Source organism: Gopherus evgoodei, chromosome 1 (genome assembly GCF_007399415.2).
Source record: "Gopherus evgoodei ecotype Sinaloan lineage chromosome 1, rGopEvg1_v1.p, whole genome shotgun sequence".
Taxonomy (NCBI): Eukaryota; Metazoa; Chordata; order Testudines; family Testudinidae; genus Gopherus; species Gopherus evgoodei.
In genome coordinates this window covers 171,909,940-171,925,898 of record NC_044322.1, presented here as the reverse complement: position 1 = coordinate 171,925,898, position 15,959 = coordinate 171,909,940, and the positions used below count along the sequence as shown (strand labels likewise).

At 41.3% G+C, this 15,959-nt stretch overlaps 1 protein-coding gene across 1 annotated transcript in view; it reads right to left on the bottom strand.

Annotated features, from left to right (window-relative positions):
- The window catches only part of APP (amyloid beta precursor protein), a 360,227-nt gene that overhangs the window by 54,835 nt on the left and 289,433 nt on the right, over positions 1 to 15,959 (bottom strand). Inside the window, 1 exon segment of the mRNA XM_030579633.1 lies at positions 15,735 to 15,834. Within this exon segment, the coding sequence (XP_030435493.1) occupies positions 15,735 to 15,834 (100 nt within the window).

The window sequence follows — 15,959 nt, the reverse complement described above, 5'->3', positions numbered from 1 at the left end:
CTTAAACAAAGGAAAACTGCAGTTATTAATTATAATCCCTTAGTGAGCAAACTATTAACTATTGTATCATCGTGTGAGAATCTACATATACCTATAGACTATCAAAATACATATACATAGTTGTACGAATGCAAGTATAGCATTTAGTTAATATTCAACTCTCTGGGGTAAAATTAATTACTGCAATTTTCCATTAGTTAATGCCAAGAGTATTTCGGTTGGCTTGTAGGATAAGACAAGAATCTAAAACCTGAGGTTTGTGGCTGTGGATGGAGAAAACTAAACTAAATGACTCTGCTCTGTCTTTAACATACTTCAAAGTTTGGCTACAGAGCTCAATTTCGTGACTCGGGCCCCTTTATCAAGTTCCGCTGTTTATTTTTTAATTAAATTTGGATAATTTAACAGTATCTTTTTAAAAAAAACAGAATTTAGCTTACACGGCTTCAAAAGCCATTGATTTTTCAGGCATTCAAATCCCAACAAAATACCACTCTACAAGTACATGAGACTATCTTCTGGATAGCAGAGATTAAAATAAGAAATAATAAATATTTAAGACATTTTACTCATCTGTGATTAACTCTTCTTTGTAACCTGATATAATTTTCTGTCTTGTACACTACTACATTGCAGTTTCCCTCTTAAGCAGAAAATGTGTCATTACAGCCACAGATCAACTTTCTTTGAGCAGCTACTGTCACTGAAACCTAATGCATATTGCTGTTCATCATTGTCTTCTTACAAATTCTGAATAGAATGCAGTTATTTATATAGCAAGCCCAAATATTTCAACATTGCAATCCTGGAGTTCTAGCATCCTTAAAGAAATCCTCCCTTATGCCTCCCTCAAAGTGTTAATAGTAAAAACCTAAAAAGCAGCAAACCTCAACATGTCACTACGACAGATATAACCAGTGCAAAAGTATATACACTGGGGCTGAAAAAAACAAGATAGCAAAGTCAGAGGTGCCACTACTGCCCACTTACAGCTGGTGGGCATGGTCCTTAATACCATTCCACTTCTTGTTTCTCCTAGCACACTGAAAATTGTGGCAAGACCTATATTAAGATAAATAGTATTTACACAATTTTAGAACAAATATTTTAAGATACCTTCATAAAGGGACACTGTCAACAATATTTAAGGAGTCAACGGTACTTAAATTGATTTGATTAATATAAATATTAAATTCTGTCCTTTCCAGTTTCATTCCTGTGATTCAAACTCTTATCAATATCTGGGTCATCTTTCTCCTTGACCACTGCCATCTCCTATCCTTGCCTTTTTATCTCCAATGCATTCAGAAAACCTTTGTTATAATCATCTTCTCTACCTGCAACTTGAAGCATGTCACTCCCCTCCATGAAGCTCATACTAACTTTCTCTGACCTTCTGCACTAATGGTCTCCAGTGGCCAAAGGAAGTTACTGCCTTTCAGGGAAGAACCATGTTTCAAAACATATCCAGCACCACTAGTCTCTTAGTGTAGAGATGGGGCCTTAATGTTTTTCCTTGCATAACATACAGAATCTACCCATACCCCAAACGCTCAAAAAACAAGGCTAGCAAAAGTAATGCCATCCACTTTATATATTAGCTTAGCCTGAAAGATTGCCAAAAAAATCCTCATAATGCTCAAGAGGCTTTCATTTTCCGCTGAGATGAGTGGAATAAAGAGAGTCTGGCTAATGCAATCCACAAATTAAGAGTATATTTTCTTCAATACAGTAAGATTCTCTTGGGACACTCTGGTAGTCAGCCTATCATCCCAATTAAGCAAAGAGGCCATTAGAAAAGGTGTGAAAAGACCTAACTGAAACACAATACTATATTCAATAACATTCACTACATTTCAGTATATTAATTTTAACTTGGCATTATCTGTGTTAAAATCCTGAAGCTTAAAATTCAACCTTTATTTAACTCCTGGTTAAAACCACTTAATGCCTTGGAAATGGTTGAATACAGAACAAAGGGAGAACTTTTGCCAATTCTATCATGATTAATCAGCAGATGTTACTCTTCTCTATCAGATTATTCTCAAGTGGTTATCTGGGAGCAATCTAAATAAACGAGACATCCCAAATAAGTGAGTTATAATGTAATGATTATTTACAATTAAAATTACCCTATGAAAAAGCCTTTAAATAAAGCATTTCTGTAGAATGTTATCAAATTTTCTACATTGCTATAAGCAACTCCAAATCCTCTAACACATAGCAAAGTTCAAATACAAAACAACTATTTCTGTGTCACAGATCTGGTCAGACTCCCACTGCTTGCGGCCCATGGGACTGCTGTGAGAGGAATCTAACCTATGGATCCCTAGGTATTTTAAGCCTCTAGAGTCTGAACAGACTTTCAGAGTTTTGAGGTCCCTAGGCACACAGAGTGCAGACCATCTGTCTAGCACCCCTCTTGAGAGCTGCGCCCACGTGGCTCTGGTGCCCAGCCCTGAAAACAGTGCTAACGTCTAAGATTCCCCTTACAGGTTAAACAACCACCTCTCCCTGAACGCTGCCCACAGGTGTGAGCCTTTTAGATTACATTTAACTTTCCAAAGCCACGTGGTAGCTGTGTCATATAGCACATGCAGACGTGTAACATGTTATTGCTCTTTACTTGGTCACATGAGAAACACACAGATCCATACAAAATTAATAGACCCTACATACATTTTCCCTCACTCTAGCTCACCCTTCCCTGGGAGTCCTTAGGGGCCCATTTCTGTTCAGGTAGGTAGGTAGGCAGGCAGGCAGGCAGGCAACTTACCCCCTGCCACCAACTCATCTAGCTCCTGCAGCAGCTTCCCTCATCTTAAGCTAGTGACAAATTGCCAAAGAGTGAGTGCAAATATAGGAAATTGTGTCCTTTATAACATGCCACTCTCCTCTCTCAGGTTATTCCCTGGTCTCCCGTTGAGGCTGACAGAATCCTACGGTACCAGGTGATTTTGTTGCTAGGTGACATCTCCCCTGCTAAATCAGTTCCTCTGGGAAGCATCCAGCCTCTTGTCTAGAGCAACTACTTTCAAGTGTCACTCGAATCAACAACACTCTTTTGTTAGCCTTTGCCTTCTACCTTTGAAATTTCAGTTCAACAGAGAAGGCAAAAAGCTGCACCCTCAAAATGGAATCTGCAGCTTGGTAAAGATACATATAGAAAGTTCATAATCTCATACAGAATTCACAAATTGTATGGACACAGCCTCCAAATCCTGACAGCGTTTAAAATAGAAAGCCAGGCGTCAGCTGGTTTATGAGATGACAATACTTAAGGATCCAGTCCAAATCCCACATAAAACATTGACCCAAATTGACTTCTGTGGCAGTGGGGACCAAGGAAGGATTTACAGAAATTAAAGGTAGATATAAACATTAACTGTTCAGAACTTTTAACTGATCACTCTGGGTTCCTCTGATTCTATGGCCACAGCAAAGCACTCCTGATACACTCAATTTACTTAAAAGGCACCAATTTAAAACAAAGTGTCAGAATTCTACACACCTTTACTGAGCACCTTTAGACTATTACCTTGTTACATAAGGTCTTACATACTTATTCACAGTTCTGGGTATACCACATTTATAAGCAAAGTGCATTTTGGATACTTTGAATATTCTTGAGATGAGTATCCTGGCCACATATAGCAAAGTACAGATAAATGCCATATGCTATTTCAGTAGTTTTTACAATACATTCTATATACATGATTCTCTAGCAGAGACCAGGATAATGACAAGAAACCGCCGTTGTGTACTGGAACCCTACCCAGATGGTATCATTCTGGGATACTAAATTGGGCATTTGAGAGTCCCTTATTGGTAGACATTATCTTGCTGAAAAATGACTCCATTTCCAATCTCTTTAAGGTCTGTAAAATCTTGACTGGCGTCAAGACAGCGAATACGGAAATGTTATTTACTCCTTCACATAACTCAAGAGCTAAAGGTCACCCAATGAAATTAATAGGCAGCAGGTTTAAAACAAACAAAAGGAAGTACTTAACACAATGCACAATGTCAACCTATGGAACTCCTTGCCAGGGAATGTTGTGAAGGCCAAAACTATAACAGGGTTCAGAAAAGAACCGTGTAAGTTCCTGGAGGATAGGTCCATCAATGGTATTAGCCAGGAAGGGCAGGGATGCAACACCATGCTCTGAGTGTCCCTAGCCTCTGTTTGCCAGAAGCTGGGTGTGGGTGACAGGTGATGGATCACTCAATGGTTGCTGGTTCTGTTCATTCCCTCTGGGGCACCTGGCATTGGCTACTGTCAGAAGACAGGATACTGGGCTAGGTGGATGTAACGGGGTGGTTACCCCGCTCCTGCCCTGAAGGGCTTAAAACAGCTCAGGAGAGGGCTGTGGCTGGGAAAAGAAGCCTGGGCTGATTGGGGAAAGTAGGCTCAGTTGTGGCCCAGCTGGCCCCTATAAGAGGCTGTAAGCCAGAAACCCAGGCAGTCTCTCTCTAGCTGTAGAGGGAGATGGACCTGGCTGCAGCGACCTAATCAGGTATCAAGAGTGCAGCAGGGCTGGAGAAAGGCCAAGGGAGCCGGGGAGCTCCAGCCTAGGAAAGCCCCAGGCGTGGTACTGGGTTGCAGGGGCAGCCCATGGGTAGCCAGAGGCAGCAGGTCCAAACCCCTTTGCCTGTGATGAGTGGCTTATGCTGCAGTCTGCCCCAGTGAACAGGGGCTAAATGGAGACTGGATAGTAGCTATGACTGAGGTGAAGTGGGTGGGGGTTCCCCTGGGAGCGGGAGACCTAGACTGTGGGGGTACTGCCAGAGGCAGCATCCAGTTAAAAGGGCACCGGGGTCCTGGGAGGGACACGGGGGCCCAGTGGTAGCAGATCACCGGCTGGCAAAGGGCGCTCCAGAGGGCTGGTGAGCTAATTCCTGAGGATGACTAGCAGAAGGTGCCATAGGCGTGAGTCTGTACCCTTACAGTGGACCATTGGTCTGACCAGTAGGGCCTTTGTTATGTTCTTGTGTTCTTATGTCCTAGTTGCATGGGAGCCCACTATTAGGAGAATACTACAATGTTTCCTTCAATCCAGCTATTGTGTAACATTAAATGGCTTCAATCATCCTTTTTCTATTTATTTTTAGGTAAGATCATGTTTAGCTAGAATCATCCTGTTCAACTACTCATGAACGCCATGTACATCTGTGCTCTCCTGAGCACATCTGAACGGAGAATTATGTCAGAGAAAAACCTAACTTTGTATGTCATTAGTTAGAGTGGCATATTCTATCCTAACCAGGATATTTTTATATTGGATATGCATGACAGGCTGCAGTGTTAAAAACTCTTAGATAAGAATTCTAGACATTCACTGTCTGGATCAGTGACTGGAATATTAGCAGCATAAATAGAGTATTGTAGTAGATATACATAACTGTTGTGGACAGTTACCTCTAATGTTTGGTAAATAGTTACTGTTTGCTATGTCAGGAAAGTTTATCCAGAACCCCTAGAGATGATTCATTCATCTTAGAGTTTGAAGTGGCACATTAGATAAGCGCCTAGGGCTGACTTATGCAGAATGATGCAAATGTTTTCTTTTGCAGCAAGCAATCAGAAACTGAACACCTGTCATGCAGCAGTAGATGTGAACTAGAAGCAGCAGTTACAGAGCCCATGCTCTGGCAGGTCTGTGGTGCTCTGCAGGCACAAAGTGGCTCTAAACCTGGACCATTGAGGATCTCAGGTGGCACAAGGGTTGACTTAGTTGACTACTACTCATGGATGCTGGCATAAAGAGGCTTGGTGGGGTGGGGTGTGGGGTTAGTGTGTGGCTTGGGTGTCTCAGTCTACCCCAGCTATCGCTGATACCTGGTGCAAGTTGGAAGAGGTGATCACAGAGCACAAATACTCCTTTGTGCGGCACATTGACTCTGAAAATGGAGACCATTTCAAATTTATCTTAAGCATGTTTAAGACAGCTGTGTTTTTTCAAACACACTCTATGCATATATTCAGTGCAAACATTTTTCTATAATAAGGAGTAATGCAATTTCTAGAAGAGGGACCTTGCTTCACTGAACCGTGCCATTTCATTTGATTGAAAGACATACATTTGCAAAGTCTGTCTCATCAGAGTTAACCTTTCTTAAACTGATATGTGCAATCTAGACAGCTTCAAGATTCAATTTCATACTTTTGTTCTCTAGTAAAAGAACGACATTTTAAGTTCAGTGCAAGATGTATTACCTGCTCAATTCCCTTAAGGAAACTGGCAGAAGCAATTTTTAAGAAGAGGTGCGAAACTGAAAGAGGACAAAAGCCATCTTTCTAAGTAGAACAATAAATTCACCTCTAAAGATAGCACCAATGTAATGTTCTGTAAGGAAAGAACTAATATCCTGTATTATGACTGTATCCTAATAACCAACAAGTATTGCATCTCTTCAGTTCTCATCTTTGCTTACTATTACTTACATGCCCAGAATGTTGTAGAGAAAAAAAAATCCAAAGCTACATTCTTGTACAAATCTGTAACTTTAACTAGCAGGAAGGATGGTCTAGCTGATAGTGCATAGTACTGGGATAGCTGTGGACACAGGTTCAAGTCCTGGCTCAGCCGCTGACTTCCTGTGTGACCATGACTAGCTAGCTTAAATCTTCCCTGGGCCTCAGGTCTCCATCTGCAAAATGGGAATAATACTTCCTTCCTTTACAGGGGTGTTGTGAGGATTAAGTCTATTAATGACTGTTGGTCATTCAGAAACTACACGGGTGAAGCCCATGTAAGCAGTGAGACAGAAGTATTTAGATGGGAGAGCTTCATTTTGGAATATGTTCAGTTTAGAAAACAGAACATTTACTTAGCAAGGTCAAAAACTCTCTAACTGGAAGTCTGGTTAACCCCCCCTCCCAAAAGCTCTGGATTCTGATCTTAACCTTTTGAGATCACCCTGTCCACAAACTAATCGGAACTTCAATAAACCTCCACTTAGGGCTTTAACATGCGAAGGCTGAGCTCTCTAGTTGCAAATAGCGAAGCACTTAAGCATGTCCTCAACTTTCAGCATGTGATCAGTCTGATGCTTAAGTGCTTTGCTAGATAACACAGGAACAAACCCTTAATTTCCTTTCTCAACAAATCTATTGTACTGTCTGTTAACAAGCTGCTTAACTTTGATAATATTCCACCAGGGGTTGGGGTATGCTTGATTTTAAAAGACCCTGATGGAGTTTGGCTATTTGTACTACTGAAATCTCAAGCACAAACTCTCTCTCTCTCAGCTTTGAAACAGCTGTCCATCATGGTACTATCTGAGTGCCTTTTGTGTTAAGTCAAAAGGAATAGCAAAGTCCCTAACGACATTAATGGAGTCTCTGGCACATCTTCCTTTTTGAAGTAAAACTCTGCTTCGGTATGGTTTATTTTATTTTTTTTTTAAATTAATTGATTTTTTGGGGGGTAGAATGGGATGTCAACATTGTGAGTGTCAAATTTTTCACTGAAAGACCTTCACCAGATTAAAAGCTTTTAAACATATCCTGAAGCGGCTCTGAATTCAGGCGGTTTAAGAAGACAACTGGCATAGTGGAAATTTCAAAGGTAGAAGGGCTTTTGGGATGAAGGATACAGTATTCACATAAAAAAGGCTAGATTTTCAAGTTTAAGTGTGTGCATATTTGCATGTGTAATTTATGTACATAAATACCTAATATACAAGTGTAAATTCTAGGTGTTTGTGCACACACAATCAGTTAGTCTAAGTGATCATATCTAGTCTGATTTGTGAATACACACTGTGAATTCCTTATTTATTGACTTATACGGGGAGCCTAGGGATCCCAGTCAAGACTGGGGCTCCTCTGTGTTTATGCATGGAAGATAGCCATGTGCAAATATATTCACATAATTTCATCTGCTTAATTCAGAAAGTTGGTCCAGAATATTTTGCTTGAAATTGGAGCTTGTTTTCTTAAACTCTATGTCCACCCGTACAGCTTTGGCTAGTCTTGGATTTGTTCTTTTGGCTATATTCTAATTAGTAGCTTTTGATCATAAACAGCACTTAGTTTAGCAAACACTTCACAAATATTACCCAATTAATCCTCCCAGTGCTCCTGTGAGATAAGTAAGGCATATTCTCCTATTCTGGAAGTGAGGAAACTGAGGCAGAGAATTGAAATGATTGCGTTTGAGAGGTGATGCCTCATCCAAGTCTATAGTCCTGGAGTTAGCATTTGAACTCAGGAGTTCCCAGTCTCCAGTCCAGTGTTTGAACCACTAGACCACATCTCCTCAAAGGAAGAAACTAAAATAAAACACATTTTCAGATGCTCTTTTTTAAGACGGGAAAAATATTCCAAAATAAACCTCATGAGACCTTTCTATTCTGATCAGCTCTGAAAGTTAAAAGGCAGAGTGCCCATATTTTTCCAGATTTGTAAATTTTCTTCTATAATGTAAAGCCATTCATCCCTTTCACAGTGTCTGCAGATTCCAGAGTTTCTTTTGTTACCTAAAGTCATGTCAATATTTATGCAATTAAGTTTAAAAGCGTTTGTGCATGGAAAATCGGGATTAGCATCTTTGCTGAAGAACATTAGTGGTAGTAGCAAGGCAGAATACATCATGTAGCTACAAAAGATGGGGAGGATATAGTACAGTAACAAATACTTGAGAGCACCAATCTGAATGGAGGAGGGCACCAATACTTCCTTTTTAATCACCTAGCATTCTCTACCAGTTTTCTTATGGCAAACCAGTAATCTAGGTAAAAGATGAGAGCAACTCAGAAACAGGAAGCATCTATCAGTGTGTGAGGGAAGAAACCTTTCCTAAGATGATCTTCCCCAACCCCAAAAAGGTACTTCAGCAGCAGACAGCGCTGAGCCTCCAAACACATGAAATAGCTCAGGTTCCTCAGCTCTTGCAAAACGCCCAATGATGTTTAGAATTTACAAAGCCTGAAGCGACATATAGCTGGCATTCAACCTGTCAACTATCTCTGACTATTAAAAAGCAGCAGAGTTATGATGTTAACGTCTGAAACATACACACACTTCGTTGAATATATCGTTTTGCTGTCACTAGTATTGTGATAAGACTTTTATAAGCTATCTAAAAGGCAAAAATGCAGTTTTATAGTGAATTCAAAATTGCAGCAGCTAAAAAAAAGCAGATTTAATATGTCTGATGAATACTGTAAACATAAAAACACATAAACCATCAAAAATAATGCAATATAAACTAGCCACAGCACTATCAAAGCCATTAGGCATATGTTAGAGATAGCCTGGCTGTCTATCAGAGAATTTCAAGCTGGGTCACCTTACATTAGTACTTAAGCATATAAAGACTGTAAAAGCACTGTGTAAGACTTAACACAGAATTCACTTCTTTTTGTGGGAGTAGATCAGAACTTTTTACAGCACTTTTAAGAAAGGCAACCTCGCAATGCATTTTCAGTAAAGTTCTAACCAATTAAAATACTAAATCACAATATTCAATAGCTAAAAGTTGGAGGAAAAGATTAAGGCTGACTAAGGGTTTTACAGCAAATTCTCTGGAAAGTTCATGTTGTTGTATATATCTAAACACCAGTGATATGGATTTTGCGGGGGACAGCATGTCCATATTAGTATTGAAAATGATGTGTGTGCAAGTGCCACTGTATGTATGTGGGCTGTTTGAGTATGCCTGCCCCAGTCTCATCACCCTTGTGGCCAGAGAGGACTAAACAGAATGGCAGGGAAGGTCTGAGTGCAGGAATTGCTGCTGCAGATGGTCTGGGGATGGGAGGGCAATATGACTGTGATTTGTCACAGCTTTGCCCTACTTTGAATTGTACATGACATACAAAACTCAGCCACTTTCATTCAACTGTGCGTTCAATTCGGGGACTGATTTTCTTTAGAAATACTTTCTGGCTGGCTCCTACCATCAGTGTGCTGTAACCTGCCACATGTTGCTCAACATCAGGGGTTCACAAGCAGAAAAGGGACACAAGGACAGGATTACAGTTTGCATCAGATTTACCTACCCCTTCCTCTCAATTGTTTCATAGTCTTAGCTGCCGCATGGCCTTAGCAAGCTGGGATGCAGATCTTGCTGTTGGCTCCACTGAAGGGTCACCAGTTGGGAACCAGAGACACTGTTTGAGAACTGAGCACACAAAAGTAGTAACAACATTCTGCCTGACCTCGGCATATTTGACTGATAAACAGAGTTCTAAAGTCACCATTATAAGATTCAGAATCTGTGCCTGCTGCACCATCCCTGGCAACAAGCTGCTTCCTTCCATACACTGGTAAATACTCTAATCAGATGAGGATTTAAAGTAGATATGTCAAGATGGCCTTGCTGTCTCCTCTCTACACCCCACCACTGCTCTGCCTGATGTCTTACACAAGCTGCATATTAAACGAAATTTATCAGATCAGGAGAATACAAATTCCAAGCTAAGCAGATAGTTTATTCTCCTGTGTGTTGTGGGTGTAACAATACTGTTCTCATCAGGCACTCAAGGCCACGCAAACAAAGGAACGTATTTCCATCTCTGAACAGCAGTGTTCAATGCTGTGGGCTGTGTCAGTCACAAACTGCAACCTGGTACGAACTGTAGCATGTGTTGTCTCATTATCCTTTGAGAGATCACTAGCATCCAGGGAGGCAGACATATTTTCCTGGGCAAATAACTTGTCTATATGTCTCCCAGCGTTGTCACAAGACACACATAGTTAGATTCTAGTCCTCACTAGTATTGTGTTTCTGAGACAGACTGATTTTCCTAACGCCAAGGGCACGTATCCAGTCAGCATCAATACCTGCACTGCTCTTGCTATTACTGCTGAGATTGACTTTTATAGCATGTGTCTAGCTAGCTAGCGAGAATAAGTATGTAAGGCACTTATTACTCTGAAATACAAATATTCAACAAAAGTATTACGAAGTGAAAGGATGCAGAATGCTGCTTGCTTTTTTTGTTCTCTGGTGTTGCACAGGTCCTTTTATATATCTATACGTGCAACAATTTTTTTATTTTAATTTTTTAAAAATCAACTATGCTTACCAACTAGTCAGAAACCACAGCAGGCAGTGATGGCAATTAATATGAACTGTATCATAACTAAGTTCCTGCCACCTTCTTCACTGCATGTATTAATGACAAATTGCCACGTGCAGAACACTGGTTGCTTTTGTCTGAGAACTAAATTTGTTATTTTGGATCCCTCAACCATATAATTCTCTTCCAGTGAAGTCAACCAATGCAGTCAAAGCAGTGCACACACGACAAAGGGGTGGGACAAGAAAGATTCCTGTATTTCTCTCTCTCTCTCAGGGACCTAAAATCACCTTCCATTCCCATGTTTTTCAACGTGAGCATCTTCAAAATCTCCTGATTTCCCGCAATCCATTTCAGGAATTCTGGTTTAAACAGAGGATACACTGTGAAACTGCTGGATTCCCTATGTCAATGCAAGAGTCCCTTCCAGGGTCTACATACTTAGAGCCTTATGTGGATACAAAAATTTGTATCTGCATCTGATCCACAAATTTGCAGGGCTATAAACATACTGCTAAACAGAAGATTCTCTGTGCATCTGCCAGTATCCCAGGGACAATACAGGATTCCCAACAGAACTATGCTAGAATTCTTGGCTCAATATAAGAATCTTAAGGGATTTCCAGGTTAAGGGCAGAGCTCCCTGCTGAACCTTATTGCTACATACATATTCTCTTATGAAAAAAAGGACACCTGGTTTCCACTAATAAACCTTCTTTACTGGGCACGCAGTCATGAGGCTTAAGGGCTGAGGAAGGCTTGCATTTGTTTCTTAATTTATTGAAAAACTATGTTCAACAGGATTAGGTCTCTTAATAAAAAAGATGGGGTGCTAATTCCTCAAGGTACAAATGGTTTATAAGGAGCTCTGCAGTAAACGGTAGCTCTGGAAATAGTAGGCACATAATCATGCAGAGAACTAAAATAAAAAAAAAAGTCAACCACCCAAGCTAAGTTCCCTCTAAGCTGCGTGACTGCATAGCCATGCAGCAGCCTATCAAGGGCCACAACGGAGAGAGGCACCTCCCCCATGGGCGCAGTTCCAGACCTGCTGCAGCTGGGGAAAGCCGCACTCCCCCAGCACCCTGAGCTCTTGCGGCCTGGGAGAGGCACCTCTCCCCAGGCCCCAATCCCAGAGCTGCCATGGCAGGAAGAGAGGGCTGGGAGGAGTCCTCTCTTCCTGCCACAGTCCTGCGGCAGCCTGCACCACAAACCCCTCATCCACAGCCCCACCTCAGAGCCCGCACCCCAAGCCAGAGACCTCACCCCTCTGCACTCCAACCCTCTGCCCCAGACCTGAGACCCCTCCCACATCCTGAACCCTTCATCCCCAGCCACATCCCCATCGCTGAGCCCTCACTATCCCACACCCCAACCCGCTGCCCCATCCCTGAGCCCTCTCCTGCACTCTGAACCCCACCCCCGTCACACAACATCTGCATATGGTGCACATAAAATTAATTCCATACATGAATGGGAAAAATTAGAGGGAACATTGCACCCAAGCCAATTCTCCAGCTGCAGAAAAGAATTATTTTCAAATGCGCTATTCATTTCAAATTCATTATTCAAATAGACTGCATGTGAGAATAAGCTCAGATCTGGATATTATAAAGCTTCTTCATCAACTCAGATTTTTGAAGCCAATTCTTTCTTACAAAATATATTTCATGAAACCTTTGTCTTTTCTGGCCTTGGAACTCTTACAGTGATACAACATGCTGTTTTATTAATATTTTACTTCTCTACATATCCTAGAATTCTTTTTGCATGGGTTTAGGAAAATTACAAAGAAATACGAATCACTTCACAATACAGACTTGACATAGTACAGGTTTTAAGCTGATCTGTACTCAGAATCAGAGGGATCCTGAGTTCGTTAGTATCAGGAATAAGCTCAACAGACTTCAACTTCCCTGCAACTGGAGGACCTTCAAAATATGCAGTCCTTATCTGTATTTCACCATGAATTATGCCTAGAGTTGGAGAATTTGCAAGTAGTTTCTGTTGGTTTGCGCATGCACCCTGACGTGTCTTGTGCTTCTGTCCAAAGTGATAAAGTAGGTTGATGGACCAATTATTTCTCCAGTTCCTTCTCCCTGTGAATCTGACGGATCTGAAGGGCAGCAGAATACAGGCAGGGACCACACATCTCAAAGAACCTCCAGTTACAGGTGAATAATCTCTTCTTCTTTGAGTGATGGTCACTATAGTACTCTACTGTGGGTGATCTCTGGATGGAGATGGCATGTTCCCTGAAAGAATCTGATGGTTACTACTTCAACAAATGGGTCTTGGGGACTTCCCAACTGTCTTTATTCTCTGAAGATAAAAGGCCAAGGCTCATCGATCAAGGAAATAGAGTTTACATTCTTCTGCAGATGATTGCGGTTTCGGGAAGAAAACAGGTAAGTGAATGGATTGGTTAAGATGAAATTGCAAGATCACCTTTGGTAAAAATGTTGGGTGTATGCATAAGGAAACCTTATCTTTGTGAAACACCATAAATGGTGGGTCTGCCATTATAGTTCCCAGTTAACCAACCCTTCTAGCTGAAGTGATGGCTACAAGGAAGGCAACCTTCCTGGAAAGGAAGGAAATGGAGCAGGCTGTCAGCGGCTCAAAGGAGATTTTGTAATACTGAGTGTACCAGTGAAAAAATGAAGTAACCCTCTGCAGGAGAATGGAATATACTAATCGCTGCAAGGTGGACCTGCAAGGAGCTGAGAGCGAGACCCAAAGGCTTCAAAGACAGAATGTAGTCCAAGATAAGGAAAATCTCTGCAGCTTCTGGTCTAACAGCTTTTTGCTGTATCCAAGAGGAAAAAGCATTTCTACATACCTAGCCAAGTAACACTGCCTCATGGATTCTTTCCTGCTGTTACAGAGAATGTGCGGCCAAGGAACATGCCTGTTCTAGGGCTGATGCCCGTCCAAATACCACACTCTGAAGTGGAGCAGTCGTGAATTGGGATGCTTGATCCTGCTGCTGCACTGGGTCAGAAGACTGGGAAAATTTGAGATGATAATCGGTGGATGGGATATATGTACAGCAGGTTGGGGAACCAGAACTGTCTGGGCCAGAAGGGGGCAATCATGTTGACTGTCACCTTGTCTCATCAGATTTAGGTAGCACCTGAGATATGAGCAATAGTTGGGGGAAGACAGAGTTGTTCTGGTCTGACCAGGAAAGCACTGCCCTGACAGTGGTAACTGAGGGCTCCCCGGGAACAATATGTGGCACACTTGTTGTTGGCCTGAGAAGCAAATATGTCTCTGGTTGGAATTTCCCATTGTGTGAAGATGTTGTCCTTGTCAATTGCAAAGTGCCTGCTGAGTGAGTCTGCAAGCACATTCTGCATCCCTGGAAAGTAGGCTGGAGATAGGGTTCCAGAGACTGACCACTTTGGCACACAGGGCTGTGGATTTCAAGCCTCTGCCCCCTATTCCTTGATGCAGAAAATGGTGGTGGTATTGTCAGAAATAATCAGGACATAAGGGAGCAAATGAGTGGAAGAAAGAACTTGCATGCCTTCCTCATTGCTTTAAGTTCCAGAATACTGATCTGCATCCTAGATTCTCCAGGTGTCCGTGTCTCTTGTGTCATGTGGTTGTCAACATGGACTCCCCAGCCTCACAGGGACACACTGGTGATGATAGTTTTGACCAGAGATAAGGGAAGAAAGAGACTAGGATACTGAAGGTTCTGACCTGGACCATGTGGTGATGAGAAGGAACTGAAGATGCGGTCGGTCTACCCTGCTCTTTATCGCCTCAGACGGAAACATGTGGGGAACCAGGATACATGGGCAGAGCAACAGACACTATCAAATGCTCCAACTCCAGGCACATGGTGCACATGAGTAACCCACAGTGAAATACAATAGGTACCATCACTCTAAGAAGAATCAGGAGTTTTAAACTAGCACAATAAAAACCCTCATGGAGGACTTAGACGCATGGTTCCTCTACGTCATTTAACTTTCCTCTACTCTACAGTGGTATGACTCACTGCCATTCTCAAATTTCCCATGTCATATCAACGAGTGACATAGAATTGCTGAAATTTAACTGGAAATATGCCAGCTTGAAAGCATCTTAATGATCAGTCAGAGGAAAGATGCTTAAGTTAATATTTTGCTTGGGGTCTTCCCAAGACACCTAAATTAGATTTATCCCATTGAATTAAATATCCAAAAGAAAGAAGTATGATTTGACCTCCATCAGTTATCCTCCCAAGTCTAGTGGTGACAAGAGTTAACAGCTGTTTTCTTTACAGTGTGTGGGTGCCAAGTGTAAATTAATACACTCAAACAAAAACTGTGAAGACATTGTTGCATATATTCTGTGAGAATTAAAATCCTGTATTAAAAGATAGCCACTTCAAAAAAATAATGTAGGAGGGAGAGGCCATTATGCAAGCAAAATATGAATAATCTTTTTCCATTCAGTCCCTCTAGAAAGTTCATCGTAGTCCAAAGTACATCAAGATAAAAGATATGTCCATAATTTACATCCCCCGAAATGTCCCCATTTATAGTTTTAAAACATTGACAGGTTTGTCCTCTTAATTCGCTAGCTATTTTCACTATAAACAAAGGAAGCACTGTATTTTAACACTTTTTCTATTTGAACATTAAGACTCAATTCCTTTCTAGATCTTTAGGATTCTTATACAAAAACCAAACAAACAGTTAACTTACCCACTTCATCTTGAATCTCCTCAGCAACCACTGGTACGTTGTAGAGAAGGGAAAGAGACTGGTTCATGCGCTCATATATCACACGTAGGTGTGTCATAACCTAATGAAATAGAAGATCCATTTTGAGGGGAAATCATTAGCATTTTACCTACAGTCATCACTGCAGATCTATATATTACAAAGCATGACAGTTTTCAGAGGAAGAAGGTATAAACACACTGAGGC